The 22,500-nt window shown below is 39.7% G+C and overlaps 1 protein-coding gene and 2 long non-coding RNA genes across 27 annotated transcripts in view; 2 read left to right on the forward strand and 1 right to left on the reverse strand.

Moving 5' to 3' along the window:
* Positions 1-22,500, forward strand: part of LOC308586443 — a 109,265-nt gene that overhangs the window by 55,428 nt on the left and 31,337 nt on the right. For all 4 annotated transcript variants that reach the window (XR_014007865.1, XR_014007866.1, XR_014007867.1 and 1 more), the window contains exons 2-4: positions 9,116-9,253; positions 15,179-15,308; positions 18,172-18,295. This is a non-coding gene — a long non-coding RNA (uncharacterized lncRNA). The remainder of the gene's footprint in view (positions 1-9,115; positions 9,254-15,178; positions 15,309-18,171; positions 18,296-22,500) is intronic.
* The window catches only part of EBF3 (EBF transcription factor 3), a gene marked incomplete at its 3' end in the record, with an annotated part of 188,670 nt that continues 172,489 nt past the window's right edge, over positions 6,320-22,500 (reverse strand). For 7 of the 22 annotated variants that reach the window (XM_081192957.1, XM_081192968.1, XM_081192976.1 and 4 more), the window contains 5 exons: positions 21,217-21,282; positions 20,191-20,368; positions 18,850-19,038; positions 18,185-18,382; positions 15,250-15,383 (listed from right to left, as the gene is read on the reverse strand). In XM_081192957.1, coding sequence (XP_081049083.1) covers positions 15,250-15,383; positions 18,185-18,382; positions 18,850-19,038; positions 20,191-20,368; positions 21,217-21,282 — 765 coding nt within the window. Of the gene's footprint in view, positions 6,782-15,249; positions 15,384-18,184; positions 18,383-18,849; positions 19,039-20,190; positions 20,369-21,216; positions 21,283-22,500 lie in introns of those variants that run through there. The other 15 variants (XM_081192978.1, XM_081192975.1, XM_081192974.1 and 12 more) reach the window with 6 other exon arrangements.
* Positions 15,390-18,029, forward strand: LOC308586458. Its single transcript, XR_014007886.1, has 2 exons — positions 15,390-17,133; positions 17,587-18,029. It is a non-coding gene; the product is annotated as an uncharacterized lncRNA (long non-coding RNA).

Genomic DNA, 22,500 nt, shown 5'->3' on the forward strand with positions numbered 1-22,500 from the left:
CATGCAAATCTGTGAGCTGTGCTATGCTGTGCGTGAGAGCATTAATCAGAAATGGCGCAAACCACAGTATCTAATTATATTATATATAACTGCAAATGTGTCCTAGTTACCACCATAGCATCATGAATCTGGGAATGATCTCATATAGAGCATAAAGCTGTCAATGTATTCTAACCTTGATGGGTGAAGAATCAGAGGCACCATCATTCTGAATTACCAGTTTCTGGGGAGCAACTGTGAAGAGAGGCCCTTATTGTCCTGCTAGGGTTTTTTTTCCTATGAGAAACAGGATGCTAACCTAGGCAGGCCTTTGGTCTGGTCCAGGAGGACTCTTATGTTCTCAAGGACAATGAGTTTGTTGCTCTGCACTATGGTAGACTCATGTATTCTCTCCGCCCTAATTAAGAAACCAGGAAAGAAGAATCCGTATATTTGAGTATTAGTCCTAATGTTAATTTCAGAAGTGTTTAAGGTGTGGCAGAAAGGCAATTTTATATTTACTGAGTTGTGTGGTAGCCTTTTAAAAAATGTCCTACTTCATGCTCTTGCTTTCTAGACTTGATGTAGCTTTCGACATTACAGCAAAAGTTGACTAGCAGATGTCTCGATAAATGACTGTTTCTGTATTTGAAGATATCAAGTGGTTTCACGCATTATAAGCAATGATAAGCACATAATTATCACTGTTCAATGAAATGTTTGAAGATACCATGAAGTGATAAAGCAGTCTCTTAGGTGTGTATAGCCTTACCTATTATTTTTTTTAAAGATAAAAATTGTTGGCCTACCTGTCATCTTTGAGGCCTCCTAAGACTCTCATTCATTGGCTCAGTTGCTGCAAATACAGTGGTACAGTACCTCGGGTTACATATGCTTCAGGTTACATATGCTTCAGGTTACAGACTCCGCTAACCCAGAAATAGTGCTTCAGGTTAAGAACTTTGCTTCAGGATGAGAACAGAAATCGGGCTCCGGTGGTGCGGCAGCAGCAGGAGGCCCCATTAGCTAAAGTGGTGCTTCAGGTTAAGAACAGTTTCAGATTAAGTACGGACCTCCGGAACGAATTAAGTACTTAATCCAAGGTACCACTGTACTGTATCATGGAACATTCACCAGCATTCCAGCTGTTAGTGGGGATGCTGGCAGCAAAAGAATTTTGTCTTGCAGGTTCTGTGAGTGTGAAGTGTAAGCTTTGTTTGGCTGCCAATCACCTCGCAGAGGGGGCCTAAGGACAGGAGTAATGTGCAGATGGCAGAAAGTAAAGGAGGGAAGTGAAGTGTTGCTTGTGCAAGCAATGCTTAGGGCTGGGAAGTTAAGTGGAAAAAGTGGGCAGGAGGAGGAGAAAAGGGAGAATACATACTGGCAATGAACCAGAGATCTGGAGTGTTTGATTGTGGCTAAAGTGTGAGATAAGGAGGTGCAGAAAAGGTATTTGGTTCAGGAAAGAGAGGGAGGGAGGGGGGTAAAAAGAAACTTTACACTACGCCTAGATATTGAGAGCATTGACTTTCTGTGTTCTGTGGATGAACAAGAGAGCATTTTACACTGGCAGCCTGTGAATGAGTGAGCTAACATACAGCAAAACTCAAGAGATTATGCTGCTGGCTGACCTTCACATGGTGATTTGACAGATGTCCAGGCAAATTTTTGAACATAGGAAGCTGCCTAGTCAGACCAGCTTCCTAGGTTATTGCTCTCTTGGGCTGGCAGCGACTCACAAGGCTTTCGGGCAGAGGCCTTCCTAGCAACTACCTGAAATCCTTTCTCCAGGATGTGAACCCACTCTCGTTTTTGTGTACAGTGGTGCCTCGCAAGACGAAATTAATTCGTTCGGCGAGTTTCTTCGTTTTGCGAAGCACGGTGTCGGAAAAGTTTTGGAAAAGCTTCAAAAATCACCAAAGTCTTCAAAGACCTCAAAAAAGGCTACCACACCGCGTGCTATGAGTTGCTCCTCGAAGTCAAGTCGCAACTGTATTAACGGTTTTAAGAAAAAGGAAACAAACTTGCAAGACGTTTCCGTCTTGCGAAGCAAGCCCATAGGGAAAATCGTCTTGCGAAGCAACTCAAAAAACCAAAAACCCTTTCGTTTTGCGAGTTTTCCGTCTTGCGAGGCATTCGTCTTGCGAGGTACCACTGTACTTAAATAAGCATTTGTAAAATGTTTTGCTATCATTTAATTCTCTCCCCACCCTGCAAGATTTTTGCAGGGTCTGTTGAACATGCTTGATATGGGACCAGTTTTCATTGCTGCCTCAACCATTTGTGGTTTTTAAAACATGGTTGTAGTTGTTTTACTATTTGATGCTTTAATACAGTTTATTGTAAGTTGCTGTGGGTTCTCAGCTGCTGAGCTAGAAAGGCTCATAAACATTTGGTGTGTGTTTTAAAAGCATTATCCGTCTTATTGGAGAAGGGAGTTCAGTGGCTTTGGTGGTCTTTATATGCATAAGTACGTTCCACTACTAGGGGCTGCCTTTGAGATTTGTTTGGAGGTTGCAGCTAGTGCAAAATGCACCCATGAGGATGTTGACTGGTGTGGCTTGGTGAGATCATACAATGTGGGTCCTTAAAGATCAAAAGTGGTTGTTTCTTTGCTACCAAGACAAATTCCAGGTGCTGGTTTTATATAGAAATACATGTGTGTGCATGGACAAACACACATACACAAACAGCTTAGGACTATCTCTCCCCGAAGTTTTGCCCATGATCAGAGATCCAACAGGTAGGCCCTTGTGGTTATTCAATCACAAATAACCAGAAAACTCATGGCAGAGTCTTCCCAGTTATATCTCCTCTCGACCATCTCTTCAGCCCATCCCACTTAAAGTTAGCTGAGTGGTGACGCTTAGCAGCTTTCAGTACTGGTCAAAAACTATTTTGTTCCGCTAGTCTTTTGTATGAATCTTATTTGGCTTACGTTTCTGAGCATAACTGGAGAACTATGTTTATTATGGCTATCTGTGACCTATGGCTTTGAAATGTTTTTAATGAATTGTATAGTTGTGACTGACCTGCTCTGAGATCATCCATGATAAAGGAGGGGATATACATTTTTTAAAAAAAGAATAGCACACATTCTACTCATGTAAAAACACACTGATTCCTGGACTGTCCGCGTGCTGGATTTAGAAGGCAATTGAGCCAGATCCGGCCCCCGGGCCTTAGTTTGCCTGCCCATGTTCTAAGCTATTAAAGCCCATATTGCATTAAAAGGCAGAAGAACGCAACAGTGTTTTGCATATTGGGGCTTTGGGTGACTAAAACACCGAGATGAGTAAGGGGGCTTGGGGCAATGGCTTTTCCAAGCAACTTTGGTGCCGTGCAATGAAACATCATATAAGTACATCATAAAAAGTAATGCAGATTTACTTGATGCCATTGTGGCTTTTGCACAAGTAAGTCTTTATCCCCACCACCTGAACACATCTTTGTACTCTTCCAGTCACCTGCATAAGCATCATGATGCCCAGCAAAAGCAGTTACCTGGGTACACCCTAGTACGGAGGTGACTGCTATTGTTTGACATGTCTGAATTCACTTTATCACGGGGAGAACTCACATGTGCATATTTATCAGTGAATGGAAGCAACATTTAAGGCTGCAGTCCTAACCTCACTTACTTGGAAGTAAGCCCTGCTGAATTCGACAGGTTAGGGTTGCTTAGGACATAGGATTGTGCTGTCAGTGTGATGTAGTGTGGGGGTATGTGACAAACTTATCACAAGTAGAACACAACAGCATTTTTTGCTTCACCTGACATCAGGTCAAACACAGCAGTTTTCACTGGAAACAGCTCACAGAAGCTCAAGTGATGAAACATCTAGTGTTGTACTTGAACATAGAAATGAACCCTTAGTTAAGCCTTGGGGGGGGGTACATTCTTAACACTTTTAGAATGAAATTAACAGTCCCAGCTGTTGGTGGATTGTGTTTTTGGCTATTTTAATAATCAAACCTGAAAAATTACCAGAAGTGAAATTCACAGACAAGAAATACTTTAATTAAATATTGTGTAAAATGAACATTTTTATACAGTTAAATATCTGAAAAATGTACAGATAAAACAATCTTATTGTAGGGTCTTTAACAGTAAAATCTACCATTTAGTGAAGTTTTCCGTTTGGAGACAATGAAGCAATGAGTGCATTGACTAATTAATCTAAAACACAAACAAGATTGCGTTTATGAAGAAACTTGCAAACTTTCTTAAGATGTACATATGACCTTTCTTTTTAAGATCAAAACCTTGCTTATATAAAATAAAACTGAGGCAATTCAGTTTCAAAGTGACTTCTTAGGCTTTCCCACTTAGCTAACCTTATTGGCTAATTATTTGTGATATATTGTTTGTTTTCAAACCTTTTATAAACGTTTCCTGAAAATGTGCATTTTTCGTATTTAAAAAATGGTCCCTCCTTTTTGCTTAGAACTTTAATTCTGCTGCAGTTTGCAAAAAAATGTTTTTGCAGTGCTGCATTTACAAAGCATTTAGTGCAAAGAAAGAAAGCGGGGGACCAGCTGTCTAAGGATTGGCACTAACAGGCACGATATTATTGAAGAGGTCATTCCAGTTTATAAATTACAGTCAGCGCTGTAGGTCTTGCTACCAAAAAAGGGGGGTGGAATCTGTAAATAAAACAACTTATAAAAATTGTGCACGATCCGAATTGCATACAAGCCTTTCTCTCTGTTAAACAGTGCTGGGTAACAGAATATGCAGAGTGCAGCAGAAAGCAGACACACAAAGGAGTGACACAGTTGTACACCAGGGATGCAATCAACCAAGCACTGCTGTGGTCCTACAACCAGCCATTTTCATGGGGTTGGTAAAGCATCACCCCCCCAATAGATGAGTGCAGTAAATTAGAAGATTGTACCCCAGGTTTGTGCTTTTTTTTTACACCATAAATCATCCAGATGAAGTAGCGATTAATTGTGGTGTAGGCCCATGATAAAACAGCACAAAAAGTTCTCCAGAAGTCTACTTTTAAGGCATCCAAGTAGTTAATGTGGCAAACACTTTTAAGTAAAATATCAGAAGTGGATTTTTATTTTATAAGCTTTTAGGCCTCTGGTTCCCCCCTCCCTCCCAGTAAACACAGTTCAGCTATGTGGCAAAGTCATGGGGTGGCAGGTAAAATGACTTTTTACAATCTTTTTTTTTTTAAAGATAGAAAAAGAAAATAAGGCATGAGACAAAACAGGATTTTTTTAAAAAAAAACAAAAATGCTAACACAAAATAGGAGAATCTTCTTTTTCTTGTGGCTGCATCACATGCACGTATTCTACTAGTATTTATTACAGCCATGTGGCACAATTCCGTTTTAACTATACAACAAACAACTTTATTTCAAAATCATTTGTTCAGATAACTTAAAAATAATATAAAAATAAACAATGTTTTTTTCCTCAAAACAACAAAAAGGATGGAAAGTCCAAACAAATAACAACTTTCTGAAATACAAATGAAATGAATGAACACAAATTTATTTTAACAGAAACACATGAAGGCAGCTGTTCTTGGCTTAATGCTTTTCACAGCATCACAATACCAGTCAAATGACGAAAAAACATACATACAAGGGGGGAGAAAATGATAAAAAGCAATATACAAAATTTCAAAGATAAATACAATATTTATAATCAATATGTTACAAAATAAATTCCCTTGGTAGATTGCAAGTGTTTATGTGAAAGAAAGTGTTGTAATGTATGACTATTTTATTCCTTATCTTTATAAGGAATAAAATTTGCTGATCTAAATTTTTAAGTGGATCTGAAAAAAATTCAAGACAAGTGTATAAATATTTAGCTACAACTTTGGCAAAATCACAAAAGTCTACAATTTTATAACCACATACAAAACACATTAGGGAAGAAGGATCTAGAAGTCAAAAGGACAATTTTCTGGTACAAGAAACATAGACTTCACAGTAGCCTAAGAATGCAATAGTATACAGTGCTAGCAAAAGTTGAAAAAATGTTGCAGATCACACTTGCTTAACAGGAAGCTCTAGCAGTGGAAGTATATTTTTTTAACCAACAGACAGTAGCATTTTTTTTCTCTGTCAGTGTGCTTGTTGAAGGCAAGAGAATTCAATATCAAAGTTACAATTTCTAACTACAATAAGTTACAAAGTTCCATTTCCTTAAGATGAAGTTAAGCAATGATAAACCCTCCCACCCTCCCTAACTCCCAAAATTTTCCCAAATCATATATTCATCCTTTTTTTCCAGTTTTGATGGCTCATACCTCCTTGGCCCCCTTTTTTCACCACAAAAAAATATTTCACATTATAGAGATACACAACCATTGTGAATCTAGTTATGAGTACAGAAAAATGTTTTGGAGGCGTTTTTCATCAGTGTTTCATGATAATCAAAATGGTGCATCCACAAAGTTTTTCCCGACACATAGCAAGTACTAGACATAGCCAAGACGTAATCAGAAACTTTATACAAAATAGGCGTCGCTTTTTCCTTATTCTTCAGGATCAAGAAATGTGAAAATAAGAGAGAAGTTCAGTTAATAAAATGGAATAGTTCATGAAGAAGTTGATTGTTTGCATGTTGATTCTTAGTAGTTTAAATAAAATCTTTAAACAAAGTTTTTTTTGTAGCATTTCAATGTTTTGCTGATTGTATTTTGAAGATACTGTTTCCATCAGCATGTCTTATATACTAAACTTGTCCCCTAAAAAGCTCATCTTCTGAAGCTTGGTGCTACGGTAGGTAAACAAAAATGAATTTACATTGGCGGGACTACAAGCCCAGACATAGCTGAAAGAAAGAGAAAAAGAACTATTAAATATGTGTATAAGCATTATTAGAACTTGCAAAGAAGAAGAAAAAAAAATCCCACCATGCACAAATATTTCCCAGAAGTACTAACTTCCACAAAACATTTAGGGACATCCACCTATTTCACATAATATATGGGCTGTGATCCAGAGGACTGTGGCTGGGGGGTGGGAGAATACAGCTCCTGCCGCTTTGCAGGCAGATATGTATGTTCTTGCCAAAGTTATGTGCTGGATTAGTGGTGTGAAACATTTCCACATGTGAAACATACCCTCTGCATGCAAGAGTATTGCACCAGGAAATGAGCTGTGATGCATACAGAAGTTGATTACTGCATGTAGATCATCATCTCTGGATCACAGAGCATGATAGGATGTGTGTGTGTGTGTTTTCTTAAAATCTGGATGGACTGCTGGTGGACATTTTCAACATTTAATATTACAACATAGTTTGCATGCAGTAGCTGCCAGACTGCTTTTGTCATCTGTTACTAGTATATCAGGCTATCCAATGAGGGAAGGGGTTTTGTTTTCCCCACTCAAACATTTTAAATTATTTTTAAAATAGGACTTTCCTACCAGAGCATTCTGTAAAGACTTCACTTTTAAAATGAAAAGGATTCTGACATTTTTTTGTGCAAAGCATCCTGCCTCCCACATGTGTGATATTTCTCTTAGCGTTTTGTTAATGGCAAACAGTGGCCCAGACTCCCTGGAGACTGCCTATGTTGACAGCTGAGAAACAACATGGTCACTTTTGGTAATGTCAGACAAGGCCAGCTCACTCACCAATCAAGGACCAGACACTTCTCAAGTTCCCTAAATGAAAATCTGACTAACCTTAGCTTTTTCTCTTTTTCCAAGCACTCAAGCCTAAGTGGAAAGCCTCAATTTTGACATTCTGTTAATTGTACTTTATCCTAATAGTATGCTGACTTTAATAAGTCAATGACTTTCTGAGATCAAAGTCAAGTATAGTACACCTGCTTTGGAATCTGTCAAAGCACTATAAAAAAGACATGAGATTAAAATCTTCCACTTGCTAGCTCAATTTGTTTCTTAAAAAATGCTTAGAGCCCAATCCCTTGTTAGTCTGTGTGCGCCACACAAAGCTCAGGATCAAGGTACCCAGTAGTGATGCAAAGAGATCTGAGTCCCTTTGTTCTGGCACTGGGAACTGGCACCAGCCCCTGTATTTAGGTTAGTAGCCACCACTGTTGCTACTTCAGCACTGGGAGAATACTATGCAGAGCACTTAGGAGAGACAAGTCATTTGGTGGCCCCCTGTGTCTCGTCCAAGAATGGGCCAATAGACCCTAATGCATATGTCAGCAAAGACCTGTAACAGGGATTTTCTCTGGATATTAAAAGCGATCGGGGCACACTTTCCTAATACTGGACGCTGTGGTAGCTGTGCCGTACATATGGTATATCAAGGGAAAGGACTGGGCTTGTTAAACAGGGAGAAGCTAAATTTTGTCATTATGTTCTAGTTATCTCCTTGGCAAGAGTATAATTTGGGCTGTTTTAACCTTATGGTGTTTAAATTTTGTCTTGATCATTCTCATTAATTTATGTACAAGAAACATTAATACATTTTTGATGTAGTGATGCGAACTTCAATTTCCCAGTTCATTAATCTCAAAAAATATCAATTTATCTCAGATTTGCTGTTGCGGGTTTTTCTGAAAGCTGGTTGTATTTCTTATGTAATACACTCTCTTTGTCTGGCCACCCATGTACTGTATATACTAGACTATAAGCTGACCTGAATATAAGCCGAGACACGTAATTTTAGCACAAAAACTGGGAAAACTTATTGACTCGAGTATAAGCCGGTTCACCACACCACAAACCTGGTGGTGGCGACAGCAGAGGAGGAAGAACAAGCAGCCCCAAAGGGCTGCTTTTGGGCTGCTTGTTCCTCCGCTGCCGCCAGCGGCAAAGGGCTCCTTTCAAGCTGCTCGTCCCTCCGCCGCCGCCTCTGCTGCTTGCAAGAGCAGGCATAGGAGCCACGGTTGGGAGCGGCACAGTGCAGCACCTCTCCCAACCATGGCTCCTGTACTGAGTCATGAAGCAAAGGAGGAGCATAATTTAGGAAAGGCAGATTGGAATGGAGATAGGCTTTTCTTCTTGCCACAGACATGCTACCTATTTCACTAGCAGCCCCTGTGCAGTTGATTGACCATATTGTATTCTATGCATGCCAATGTGTCACAAAGGGTGACTCAGTAACCCTTGTACGTGTGTGGTCCCACTGACTAAAATTCAGATTCATGGGAGTAGTGGTGCTCATGGATTCCTTTCCCCACAGAACAGATGGAACGGTGAGGATGAGTTGAATGTCTGTGTTGAGCAGTAGCTCCATGAATTCTGCTGCTGTACTCATGGACCTTTGGCTTAGGGGAAGAACAGCATGCAAGGCAGCCTTCCACCCAATGCGGTAAGTCTTGTTTTCTCATACAGTTCGCAGGTTGCTTTTAAAATACTGGTCGATTATTTTACTCGGGGGGAGTAACTTTTCTGTAGTTTTTCCAGAGTGAATACTGCCAGCCTTAGATGTAACTTACGAGGTTAGGCAAATCCTGTACATGAAAGTTTTGAGCATGCCTTTGTTTGCATGGAAAGATTAGTCACAGACTTGCAGATGGAGCCTAACAACCAGGCTCTCTTCCATTCCGACCCCTATGTGCCACTGCTTGGATTGCAGCCAGTTCTTGCCAGCTGTGAATTCCCCCAATATGGCAGCGTTCCAGTATATTTCGCTCCTGCACAATGCTGCCATCAGGGCTGGGAGAAACAATGCCAAATGATGGGGGCACAGTGATGTGCTGCTCACAGTTTTCGGCCAGTAAATGTTCCCTTGTGGTAACTGCAGCTCATTGGCAAGGGATGGAGCAGAGCCTTGGCTATCTGCGGCAGCAGCGAGCTCTCTCTGCCATTAATTGACAGCAATAAATACTAATAACACTATTACCATTTGGTAGCAAGTATTCTGTTAAATTAGGGCCAACAGTGGTGAATGCAACATTCAGCCAATTTTCACCTTCCTGTATTGCCAGTGAAATAGCTGCACAGAAGAGGAAACATGGTTCCAATAGTCTCCATGGCCCATTTTTAAAAAAATGACTATAAAACGCAGTTTAGGGTTTAGTTTAGTTGGGTATTCCTAAAGAGGCTGATGCCCTTCCTCACCATACTTCTGGGAAATTTATTTTCTCCTGAAAAAATACAGATGTTAAGTTCTCCAAAATATACAGTCTTGCAAACAGGGCATAAACTCAAAGACACTATTACCAATGCCATCAAACACACAAGCTGATTGCTGTTTTCAGTGTACTAGTGACAACCAAACTTGGGCGACTAGAGTTTTTGACTGGGGAAACCTGGCTCAAATACCTGGAGATGGAAGGTCGCTAGATTAACTTGGACCAGGGACTCTTTCTTAGCCTAACCTACCTCACAGGGTTGTTATTAGAATAAACTTGAAAAAAGCAACACCCTGGGCTCCATGGAAGGAGAGGGAATACAAATGTGATGTATAAACCAATCAAGCAGGATGCGCTCTGAGCAGATATACAGGAAAACCATTGGTCCCTGCTAAAGCATGTTTCCAAACAGTCTTCAGTGCACACACAACTACATATCTTTCCTCTTATTCATATATACAATCCCACATGCTCATGCATATCTCTTGCTCTTGTTGCATATAAACCTACAAAACCCTTGTCCTTATTAACATATGGAAACAAATGCATAGTCTAATCATCTTTCTAAAAACTGAGGCAAAGTAGACATGAAGAGACGGCAAAGCATAGGTTTCTGCCAGATGCACCAAAACGCCTGATGCTACATACTCAGTGCACGTAATCTTTTATTTCTTTTTTATTGGGTTTCTGAACAGGGACCCTTCACTCTTTCAGCATCTGCCCACACCACACTGAACCTTCCCTGGCTTGCTCACAATCCTTAGGTAGTGCAAACCATGGCCCGTAAATCTGACACTATCAAGGCCCCCCTTGGTTTCTGCCTGTGACTAGGGTAGAAGGCATTCACCACAGGAATACCAATTACATATAAGCCACAGGTTAGCTACATTTGGTCTAAACTCTGAGCTCATGCATATCTTGATGTGACTTAACCCCATTTATTTATAGAGCTGCTTTCAAATGTATGAGCCTTTGATCACTGTCAGAGACAACATTATTTAGATGCAGGTCTTTTATTTTTATACTAAACCAAAATACTTAATTTTAATCTGCAAAAAATATATATTTAGAAATCAACCCAAATTTAATATGTGAAATGTATTTTAAAGGTATGTGGTTAAATATGATTCCCACAAGTTTAGTTTCTGATTGTCGCGGAAATAGTCTTTTTTCAAAGTATTTGTCTGCAGTATTCTTTCATATTTTTCACTATTGACAAAGCAAGTAAAGTAATTTAGTCTTAGGCATGGTAGAACTAATAGCACAACACTTGGAAAAAAGTAGTATGCTGCTTGCTTATGTTCAGGAAATATAGTGACTGAAATGTAATGGTGACAAATTATGATGTGGACTTTCATGTTATACTGCAAGGAAGAGCAAATGAAAAAAAGGATGTTGTTTGGTCTGAAAAAGCAGAGGAGATTTACGCAGTTCATGCTGTTTTATTTATTTTGGCAAAGAATGATTTGAGCTACCCCAGTCATGCAATCTGCAATTCGCATGCTCACCTGGAAGGTGAATTAACAATTGTGCCCTCAGTGTGCTCCCAAGTGGCAAACTAGATAGTGGTACACACTTATGCAAACTCTCCTAGCTTAAAAGTTTTTGTGGCTATAGAAGGGAGAACCCAAGCTAATTGTGTAGTCGGTCATTCAAATGCTGCTTTATATTAGCACTTGGGTTAATATAGTGGCAGTGAATACATAGTTTGAAAGAGAGGACCAATGCTGGTTGCTGTCATATCAGCTTCTCTCTGCCACCTGCCTTTAGACTTGCACAGCGGTGTCAAGGCCATTGCCACCACAGTCTGGTTTTCTGTATCCAGAAAAAGTGGAAGCATTGCCAGGGAATTGGTCCCTGAAAGCATTTTCTTGTTGAAGAGTTGGAAGGCACAGGGATCATTCTCTGAGCTCCTGGGTTCCAAGTGTTAGTGGAAGAATGTGAGAGGAGATGGGCAGGTGACATGATTATATTCTGAGTGACCACACCTTCGGTAATTGTCTGCAAGGCTGATCTCTGCATTAGACAAGCCAATAAATGCCACTGTGTGTGATTCAAATCTAGTGTTCATTATGGACATTTTTGACTAGAGTTTCTCACACTTGTGTCTCCCTGGTCTACAACATCGGTACCCTGCACGGTATTTGTAGATCAACATAGGTATTAGTTTTGTGCATGCAGGATGGAAGGAGTGCAATAAAGGCTATCTGGTGTCTTAGCGGGAAGGAAATGGAACCAAAATCTTAAATCCATAGTTTTGCTGGCTTAATATCCCAACTGTGTTATTTTATTGTAGTTATTGGGAGTTTGGAACAGTGGTCATTAGCATTGCTGAGGAAGCAGAATTCCCAGCATGGGAGGATTATCTTATTCCCTCCATTATTCCTGTGCCCTAACCCTACTGTATAGAGCACAGGAGAGATGCCATAGCAGAAGCACCATACCTGAGGCGATAATTTGCTTTGCTCATTTAATTTTTAAGGTGACATGAAAGCAGCAGCAAATGTACTGCCCTGTTCTGTCTCTGCATGGGAGCCCACAGAAGATAAGGCAGCCCCTTAGGAGAGAGCAGGCTAGCCATAATCTGTTCAGGTCGGATTCACAGGACCATGGATAGCTCTAAATTGGTAATTGCTCTGACAAGATCTGGAGCACAGCTAAAGCCTTCCACCCCTCTTTACTCAGGCTGCCCTTCTCAGATTCTGACCACTTCCTGAGGAATGGAGATACTGTATACTTAAAGCGGTAGTCTTCTGGCCTGGAGCTCCCACCTTACTCACTGTAGACACTGATAAGCAGGGCATTGTGAATGAGTGTCCCCCTGGTGTAAAGAGTACTGGGTTCTCCAGGGATTTTATCTCGGGAGGTTCCACTCCGAGGTCTTTGGTTCAGTGGGATATTAGCTGACAGGTTCTAGCTCAGGCTTAGGTTGGTGTCTGAGTCTAGGTCCAGCATATTTGAAAATTGTGTGGCCAGTCCTCTTGACCTGGCAGGCTCCTCTTCTGTGTCAAGCCACTGCTCATGGTTGGGATCATGACACAAACTAGCCGTTCCTAAAATGCCAATGTTTGCTTCAGCTGAAATTTGCTTAGCATACGATAGCTGTATTTGCACATAATGACCCAAAAAATAGTGATTCAGTGTTCAGGCTTCAAGCACAGCTGTGATTGGGCCAGAACATACATCATAATCAGTTAAAACCAAACTAGTTTTAAATGTGAATGTGCAGCATGCTGGTACAAAATGCTGAAAAGTTATTGCTCCACTCCTCCCATGCTCTTGCCATGCAGCTGAGAAACAAGCTAGGATTTCGCTTGTTGTGATATCAGAACCTGGACTCGTGTTTTGTTCCATCAAAAGAAACCACAAACAATAAGCTAATAAGTCTTGGTTACCACTCATGGTTTGTTTGTAGAGAAACAAACCATGAGCCTGGGTCTGGACATTGAGACAGCCAGACTCTGGATTGTTTCCTGGTGGTGTAGCAGAAGTAGGGAAAAGCAGAGCAATAACTTTTCAACAGCATGCACCAACACATGGAGTATTCACATTAAATCACAATTGATTTTTAACTATGTTTTTAATGTAACACGTAAACCAGGCCGTGTTTCCTGGTTCAAACTAGGAACTATAGTTTCTTGAAATAGAATGGGGAAGCTTCTCATCTCCTCCTCGTGGCCATGTCAGAGGAGGAGCAGGGAAGCAAGAGCATGAGGCTCTCATGTGTAGAATGATAAAATATGGTTTAGCATTATGTGCAGGTTTGTTTTTGGACTGCTTCACACGTGTGTGCACATCACTAAATTGCAAATGGTTCAATGACTAAATTCCTTTTACAGAAAAGTAATTTGCTTAAGGTGAAGTAAGCTGTGGTTTGTGGTCACTGATAGTACATTCAAACATGTTTGATGCTGCATTTGATTCCCAACTGCTCCTGCTTTCTGCTTATGGCATGCTAGATTCAGGACAATTTGGTTAAATGAGTTTGTATGAGTAGGGACAATTCAAACACGAGTGTGTACATGGGTGAGTTTGCCTTTAAGTTAGGGAGGGTGTGGAAAAGAATTGTGGGTCCTTTCTGGCTCCATAAGAGTGGCTGTAAATGTCCACTTCTCTGGTGCCATCTGAGCTGGTTAACACAAGATCAGTTTATTTCATCACCACAGGTGAAAAACTATGATTTCTGAAACTATTAGAATAATTTTATATTAGCTTATATTTGTCACCAATGCTGTATTTCAAATGCTGCATTTTTTTGGACAGCAAAGTAATTTGGGGAAATGGTTTAATGTGTCAGTAAGAACGTCAGGCTTTAGAAGTGACCTAGAGGAGACCAGGATTAATAGGATCCTAGTGTCAAAGTTTAATTGCATTTGCCCATCAAGCTTTTAATACTGATTTATTAATTGGCAAGATAAAGTATCAAATACCCAATAAGTCTGTCTTTTTTTCTTTACTTATTTACACTTTTGCCAAACCATATAATTAAAAACAACCACACAATTTAAGCACTTAGGTAGGTGGAAAGAAGTTTGGATATTCGCCAAGGGCCACCAAAAGAAAGCATTATGGGCCTCCACATCATTACAGTCTCTAACAGAATAAAATGGAGGTTGAACCTACCAAGTATACATCTGGGGCCCATAAGGGAAAATCCTATTTTCTTTTTTCAAGATGCCCTGTTCACTGTGTTTCTTTCACACACCCAGGCAAATCATGTCCTTGGTTTACTATCATATAAATTGAAGGTCTGTCCCTGAAGCTACTCTCAAGAGAAATGTTAAAGGTGGAATTATCAAAGTAACTAAATGGTTTAGGAGCAAAAGTTTCACACATGCTGCTTTAGCACATTTTTAAAAAATAACTTCACCCCTGGTTTTTTGGTAATAATAGAAGCTGCCTATGGGTGTGTAGGTTACAATGAATGCATTTTGTTTATTTCTAAAATTTATATACGTGCTATTCCAGCCTGTGGTGTACATATCTAAAATAACTTCATCCAGCAAACAACTCAACAAAATCCAAACCTAATGATGGGACAATGCTACCTTGCATTTACATTGGAAGTGTCCATATGTACCTCACTAGAAAGAGAAGTGTAGGTCAGTCCTTCTCTCTGGGGAGATACGTTTTTGATGCAACCTTGGTTTTCATGTAGGGCTGCTCAGTACTGGACAGCATGGTGGGGGTGGCGGAGCTTACCTGAGCTCCAGTCAGTTGCGTTGATGCAAATGTACTGTCAAGGACCCTGGATTTCACCATACCAAGCGTCCCACTGCATTTTCCCTCTAGCTTCTGGTAAGTAGTAGCAACATGACTGACCACAGGTCAGGTGAGCATCCCCTTCCCCACCATGCGAGAGATTTTTACGATCTAAAGAGAAACCAGAGTATGCCATCTGCAACTGGGACTGCTTTTTAAGGAAATACTTCCTGAAAAAATATCAAGGTGGTACCTGTGTGATTGCGTCATTCTGCATGCTTAAAAGCGGTTTTTATTCCCTACCCCACCCCCCAAAAGCCCACCCTCTGACCCAATGAGTACAGGAAATCTTGCTCTTCAGAATTCTGGAAATTTGTTTTGTTGCCCTAGTGCAGCTGCAGCATTGGAGGGATGTATGCATTTAAAAGTACTGTTGATAATATATTCTTTCATCACACTATGCTTCCATTCCCCCCGCCTTCCTTACATCATTAGAACTGGCCCAAACTATGTGCATTCTTCTACAGAAAAACAGTTCGCTGTGCATAGGTGCAATGGAAGTTTTGTAATCTCAGTGGTAAGGAAAATCTGAGGAAAGTCTGAATTTGAGGTAACTCTTGGGAACAGACAATTATACTGAGGCAGTCAAGAGATACTTATTGGAAGAAGGTTTACATATTCAGTAAACTGTATTCATAATTACCTCTCACATTTCCTGAGATCAGTGGTAGATCTTGGAGGAGGAGGCCTTTAAAGGATTCCTAAATTGGTTTGGGGTTTTTAAACTACAGCCAGGAGGGAGGAAGAAAGGTCTGAGGCACTGGTAAATTTCCAGAGACTCCTGCATAGAACAATGGGAGAAAGGAGGGGTTTAGGGTCTTTCTCCCATGATGCCACAGAAAAGGGGAGGAGAGGAAGTGACTTGACATATTTCCAGTAAGTGGGAGGGGAGGAGCTGAAAGAGAAGAAGTGGGAGTGACAGAAGTTAAAGAATGCAAGGGATGGTGGAGATCATGAAGGGAGAACCTGTTTTGTCTTCCAACCCTGAAAACTCAGGAATTCCCTCACCCAGCTAGGGTGTGCATCAACTCAGATTCTACAATCTGCTATCCCAAGTGTACCTCTCAATTCAAATGTAAAGTTGGGTGTGTGATTATTTCCTCACAAGTGGAAGCAAAAGCTCTGCTCAGGAAACATAAATTGGGATGAAAGGAATACCCCTTTGCTAAACTTTTATTGAAATGGTTGCAGATTTCTAACATAATTTACGAACCCTGAACTTTGGTGGCTTTGCACCTTACATTTGTTACTAAAGTTTTTGTTCCGCTTTTTTAAAAAATTACGCTAGCTTCACCAAATGCATATTTATTTCAAGAGAAGAAACAATTCTATTCAGAGGCTCCTATTGAAGTAATTCGCGGGTAAACAAGCAAACAAAGTTTGCTGGGGTTATGCATATGTGTTTAGATGATAAGGACCAGAGATTTCAAAACTCTCAACACTTGCTAATGCTTTAATGACCTGATCAGAGGCAAACAAGGAGTTGCCTTTGGCCCACTCTGACAGACAGGTGCTTTTAGGCAGCAATCCTGTCCAGCCTTTTCACCAAAGACTCTGTAAGTACAAATGTACCTGCATTTCTTTGTGAACCTTAGGATCTTTTCAGTATTGCAGATTATATTCCTGATTTTTTAAATCTTAAAATAGAATACAAAAATGTTTGAGTTCAAATACTCAAAAAATAGAGTAGCAAACAGACCAGTTAGTTGGTCTGGACAGCTTGTATATTTCCATCACTGGATATTTTACAGGTAATTGAGATAAAAAAAATCCCTAAGGGGTAGCATCTTTATTGGCATAAATTAGATTGATCTTCTCAAGTCGTTTTCCAGTCCTACCAATGATATTTATACATCTAAAGGTAAGCTCAGTGCTAATGTTGAAATATGATGATGATGATATTCTCTTTATAAGACAAAGAGCCTAAAATGTAAATGTATGCCTTTGTGATCCAGGACTTTTTATTCTTTCCTGATGCTCAGAAAGTGAATGGTGGCTGCACTGTAAATAAATCAATACTAGTTGTGCTCCACTCCACCCAGGCTGTGCCGTGTTAAGTGCTTAGAGCATGTTTTTTGGTGTCCGTTAAGAGTTACAGTTCAGGCTGGCACAGTTGAAGCAGGTTTTGGTCCTGCGTTGAAAAAGGTATGGCAGTGATATACAATGCAAAGCAGTCTCTTAATAAGAGACTTTGCAGTTGTTTCGGCTTCCTCTATAAATTTTCACACTTAGTATTAATGACTGCAAGTGGCTATGTAAATTCTACAAGCTATTTTATAGTTATTTGTCCTGATTTTCCTCTTTTTATGGACAGTTTAGCTGGAATAAGTTCCAATAAGAGCACAAAAACCTCATTAGGAATCTTGAGGGTGAACAAAAGCTACGTTGGAACAACAGCTTCAAACGTCTGTAAGGTTCTTCAAGTTTCAAATAGCGACACAAGTAGGAGAAGCAGCACATCTTGAAATGCTGCCGATTAAAATGTGTCTATCAAAAATGCATGCAGTATAAAGAAGAAAAAGGAACACATCTGATCTGTGAGAGACATTCAGGGTTGTGTGTTTATTTTAAAAATTAATGCACGAAACCTTAAGGGGAAATGCTGGAAAAACAGCTAGTATTTCTTCTAATGCAAAGCTTAAAGTTTAACCACTGATATGGTAAAATGGTTGGCTATGTTTTGTGCTACTGTATTTAATACCAAGGTCTTGCCCCTGCAATGCAAAGCCATTTAAAAAAATAAAAAATAAGCACCTCGTTTTTGAAGTCTGGGGTTTTGTCTTTTAATATTTGCCAGTGATAAAAATACTTCCTTTTCCCTTTTAGATCTAAAAATGTTAGGTTCTAGTGTTTTGTTTTTAAAAATAATAATCTGCAATTACACAAAAAAATGATACAGAGATCCAGCTCACCTTGAAGTCCATTTCCATTTGCACTGGTGCAAGATGGTGGAGGAGAAGCTTGGGGCCTGACAACAGGAGCAAAGGCGCTCTTTTGTTTCACTGCAGAGATGACATTGGCAGGTGAGAATGAGAAAATGCCGTGTGTACTGCTACAGTTTGAAGGGAGGGTGACCGAAGAGGCTGCCATGGTAGGGCTTGACGGCACTACTGCAATAAAGCAAAAATAATCAGGACTCATATTGTGGATTTTATGGCAAACATGGAGGGAAGGGGGAAAAAGAGATTGATAGGGCCTTGTCTCTCTTATAATAGCGGGGGGAAATTATATATGAAAAAATAAAAAGCTTTGGCTTGCCACAATCTGGATAACAGGCAAACTCTTTTGTGTTGGACCTTGGTTGCACATTTTGTAGTCCAATCTAGTTCTTTTTTCTTTTTCTTTTCTCTTTTAACCAAGATTATTGTTTGGCATATACCAATATATTTGCCATGGTTTTTTAAATTGGTTTTTGTTTGTTTGTTTTTTAAATGTCCAGCCTCCAGAGTCACCCCTCCTTTTATCCAGTAGCTCACATTGTAGAAAAATCAAAATAAAGTAAATATATATATATATATATATTGTAACAAATAAAGAATCTATGTAATGGCTACATGTACCAGAAAAAGACACTTACTGCCATAAGGGGAGTTAGCTGAAGAGCCATTAAGAAATCCAGGGGAACCAGGTACACCAAGATTGGGCATGCCAGCATTGCCATATCCATTCATGCTATTGCTGACTGTGTTGTAATTGGACTGCTGAGGAGTACTGCTCGGAACATATCCTCGCGGGGAAACACTGCTTGTGTTGCGACTGTAACCTACTGTGTTAGGTGGAGAGAGAGAGAAAGAGAGAAAAGCCCATCCCAAGAAAATGGTTATTATTTAGGGGGCTGAAGGGTTTCCCTTCCGCGTCATACATTACACACTTTTAATTGATTGCACAGCTTTGGTCTAAGTTGTCTGCTACTGCCCTATCATCTCTTTACAGTTCAAGATAACCTTATCACGCCAACCCTACTTAAATCATCGAGGATCATTCCGTGTTGCCTCTGCTCCTGGCAGAGAAAGCCAACAAAAAGCTTCCTTCGATCCAATTGTGTCAGCTTCCATCACATTTGTCTTTAGTGGTAATTATCAGAAGGCTTGGTTGCTGGTTTGTACCAACATGCTGAACGAACTTTGAGCCTTTTCAGGACTTCAAATGCCAAAATTGGCAGAAACAGGAGGGGAAGGGCTAAAAATAGAAAGGAAAGACCTGTTTGCTGCAAAAAGCTGCTTTTTATTTTAATCTTCAATGTTACAACTGATATTTTTACACACTAAATATAAGCAAGTGCTCCCACTGGGTGCCCATGCTTCAGTGAAAACCAGCCTGGATTTATTTATGATATCAATATGACACAAACAGACACACATAATTTGGACAGTAGCAAGAATTTAGTGGCCCTGATCCAGGAATATTACGCTGCAATCCTATTCATGCTTACACAAAAGTTAAGTCTCACTGCGTTCAACTGGACTCACTCCCTTATTAAGCACGTTTAGAATTGTGGCATCAGACAGAACGTACTTGCTCTGTTGCTCTCTGCAACGTTTAGGCACAACTATCTTTCGCTATATTAGAGGTTAATATGTTTCTAATTAATCAGTTATGTTATAAGCAATAATATAGATTCTCATGTTTCATAATAATAACACTTATGGCTTTCTTCCAAGTAAATGGCATAGGATTCCAGCACCGAGTAGACATGTAGAAAATGGCACTGTTAATTCTTATAAGCTTTTTGTATTTTATTCAATATTTTCAATAAAGATTCTGTATCGTAAAGCAAAAAATAAACTTCATTGAATATAATTGGCACACCTCTGGTTAATTGAATGCATGAATCCTACTGAAGAAAGAAGGTGGAACATACTGATCAACGTCAAGAATATCAAAACTTTGGATACATAATTATTAAAACTTCACATACCTTGGTCATTAGCTTGTGATGTTTCTGAAACATTAACTGCTAGCTGGCTGCTAAATGAATTTACTCCCATCATGCCAGTATGAGCTGGGGTGTTGGCAAGTGTTGGAATCTGATTGTGGTTGCGTGGCACACTGTATAATGCTTCTGCAATATCTGCTGCTCGTTTCAGAATTATTTCCTGCAAAATTGTAAAAGAATTAATTTCAAGTAAGTAATACAGTGTGCTTGTTTCACCACATACTCTAATTTTGTGGTGCAGGTTAATCTAAGATTATAGTAGGCACTGGTGGATGCCAGTGTTCTTGATAAAAGTTTACAGCCTTTGTCATTTGGCAAACTGATGTACATATTCCTGTAAACCTTACCAGTGGTGTCTCTAAAGAGATAAATAGTACAAATATCCCATCTAGCATTTTTGCTAGTGTGGCATTTAAAGAAGAAAAAAGTACTTTACTTGGAAAATGCAGCAAAATTATTTCCAGTAGTTTGCAACACAATACACATTTATCTGCCGCGTAGTAATTTTAGCTAGCGATTTCCATTAGCCACCAATATATTGGACCATGTTTAAGCTTAAGCATTTGGCGCGTACATTGGTACTTTTAGTTACGAACTTAAATCATTCCAGAGGTCTGTTCTTAACTAGAGGCGTGCTTTCGCTAATGGGGCCTCTTGCTGTCGCTGCACCGCCAGCACACTATTTCCGTTCCCATCCTGGGGCAAAGTTCTCAACTCGAGGTAATGCTTCAAGGTTAGCGGAGTTTGTAACCTGAGGTGTTTGTAACTCAAGGTACCACTGTATTCTTAATTACCACTTGTGATAGGGAAACAAGTTTGGAAAAGAAAATGGTAAATGAATCTCAATTCTCATTAAGATATTGCTTCATATCACCACCCTTAAGGTAGCTGGGAAAATGATGTGGTGCACTGGAAGAACACATCAATGTTTTGCCAGGTTTGCAAAAGGCAGCTGCCCATTTGCTACATTGTGTGCATGTGACCATATATGCACATGAGAGGACCCACCTGGTTGTTGTGGGGCATGCCATACAGGGCTTCAACAAGGTCAGCTGCTCTTTTAAGTAATACTTCCTGTAAATTAAAAACAACAACAGTAAATTGCTTTTCACTTAACACTGAAATAGTTCATCAGAACAAAGGCAATGGAAAAACAAACATGCCCAACACAACAAATATGCTGTGGCATCTGTCCTTACCGAATACCTGATAACTGGGCAGAGTATAATAGCCTGATGCCATTGTTATATTTAGTTGGAGGTATCACAGAGATAGGAAGGTGTTTTGTTTTGGAAGGAAACAGTGTATGTGGTTTAAAGTCAAAGTTAGATATGAGCCTAAAAATAATAATTCATTTTATATCCAGCTGTTCAATTATGACTGACTAGAAAAGGTGTTTGCTGCTGTAGCATGTAGCTCTAGTGTTGAATTAGTGAAATCAGTGCTTGAGGTTTAATGATGTAGTCTTATGGGTATTAAACAAACAAACACATGGTAGAGATATGAAAGGCACAGGCATCACATTTGGCTGTTAATTCCTAGCACTTTAGTGGTGAAGAACAATAAGTAATTTTCCATATCTTAATTAAACTGGCAGAGTCCTTAAAGACAACATCTCACCCCTAATTCATGCCCCAAATTTGCAAGTGAGTTCAATGCTTATTCCTCTTTATTTTGAACAATAAAGTGAATTAACTTGGGTTAATCTAGTTCTTTCATAATGACATTAAGAAATTTTTCAATTAACCTCTTTGACTGCATGTTGTAAAGGACTTCATAAATGACTTCACATTCAGAGAGTGTTGAGTACTTGTGCCTGGGGGCATGGATGCACTGAATTTTGTCTTATCCCTGTCTGCATGCCTACCTCCAGTTTTACGATTGGAGAGGATTAATCCATAGTTTAGTTAATTTTAAATACAAATGGACTTAAATCGAATTTTTCTCCTTCAGCTGCAATAGAACTTGAAGTTTGGTTTGGGTCTTTTTGGAGGGGAGGGGGGAGAAGGTTGGCAGGGAGGGGGATATGTGGTTTGAGAAGATGCAACATCAATTATGATAGCAGTGCTTTCTTAAGGATTGATTTATGTTTTCATGACAGTGTGCCTAATCTCTTTGAAAACGAGAACTTCAGTGAACCAGTATTCAAGGAATCATAATCTAGAATTGCACAAAAGGGCAAGGGATGTTTTCGGAGTATAATTAGGCCAAATCACATATTACCAAATTCTTACGCTGCAGGAATTTCCATGTAGGGATTATCATGGAAATTGTGTGCAAATCATAATCTGT

Source organism: Podarcis bocagei, assembly GCF_964188305.1.
Source record: "Podarcis bocagei genome assembly, chromosome: 4".
Classification (NCBI taxonomy): domain Eukaryota; kingdom Metazoa; phylum Chordata; class Lepidosauria; order Squamata; family Lacertidae; genus Podarcis; species Podarcis bocagei.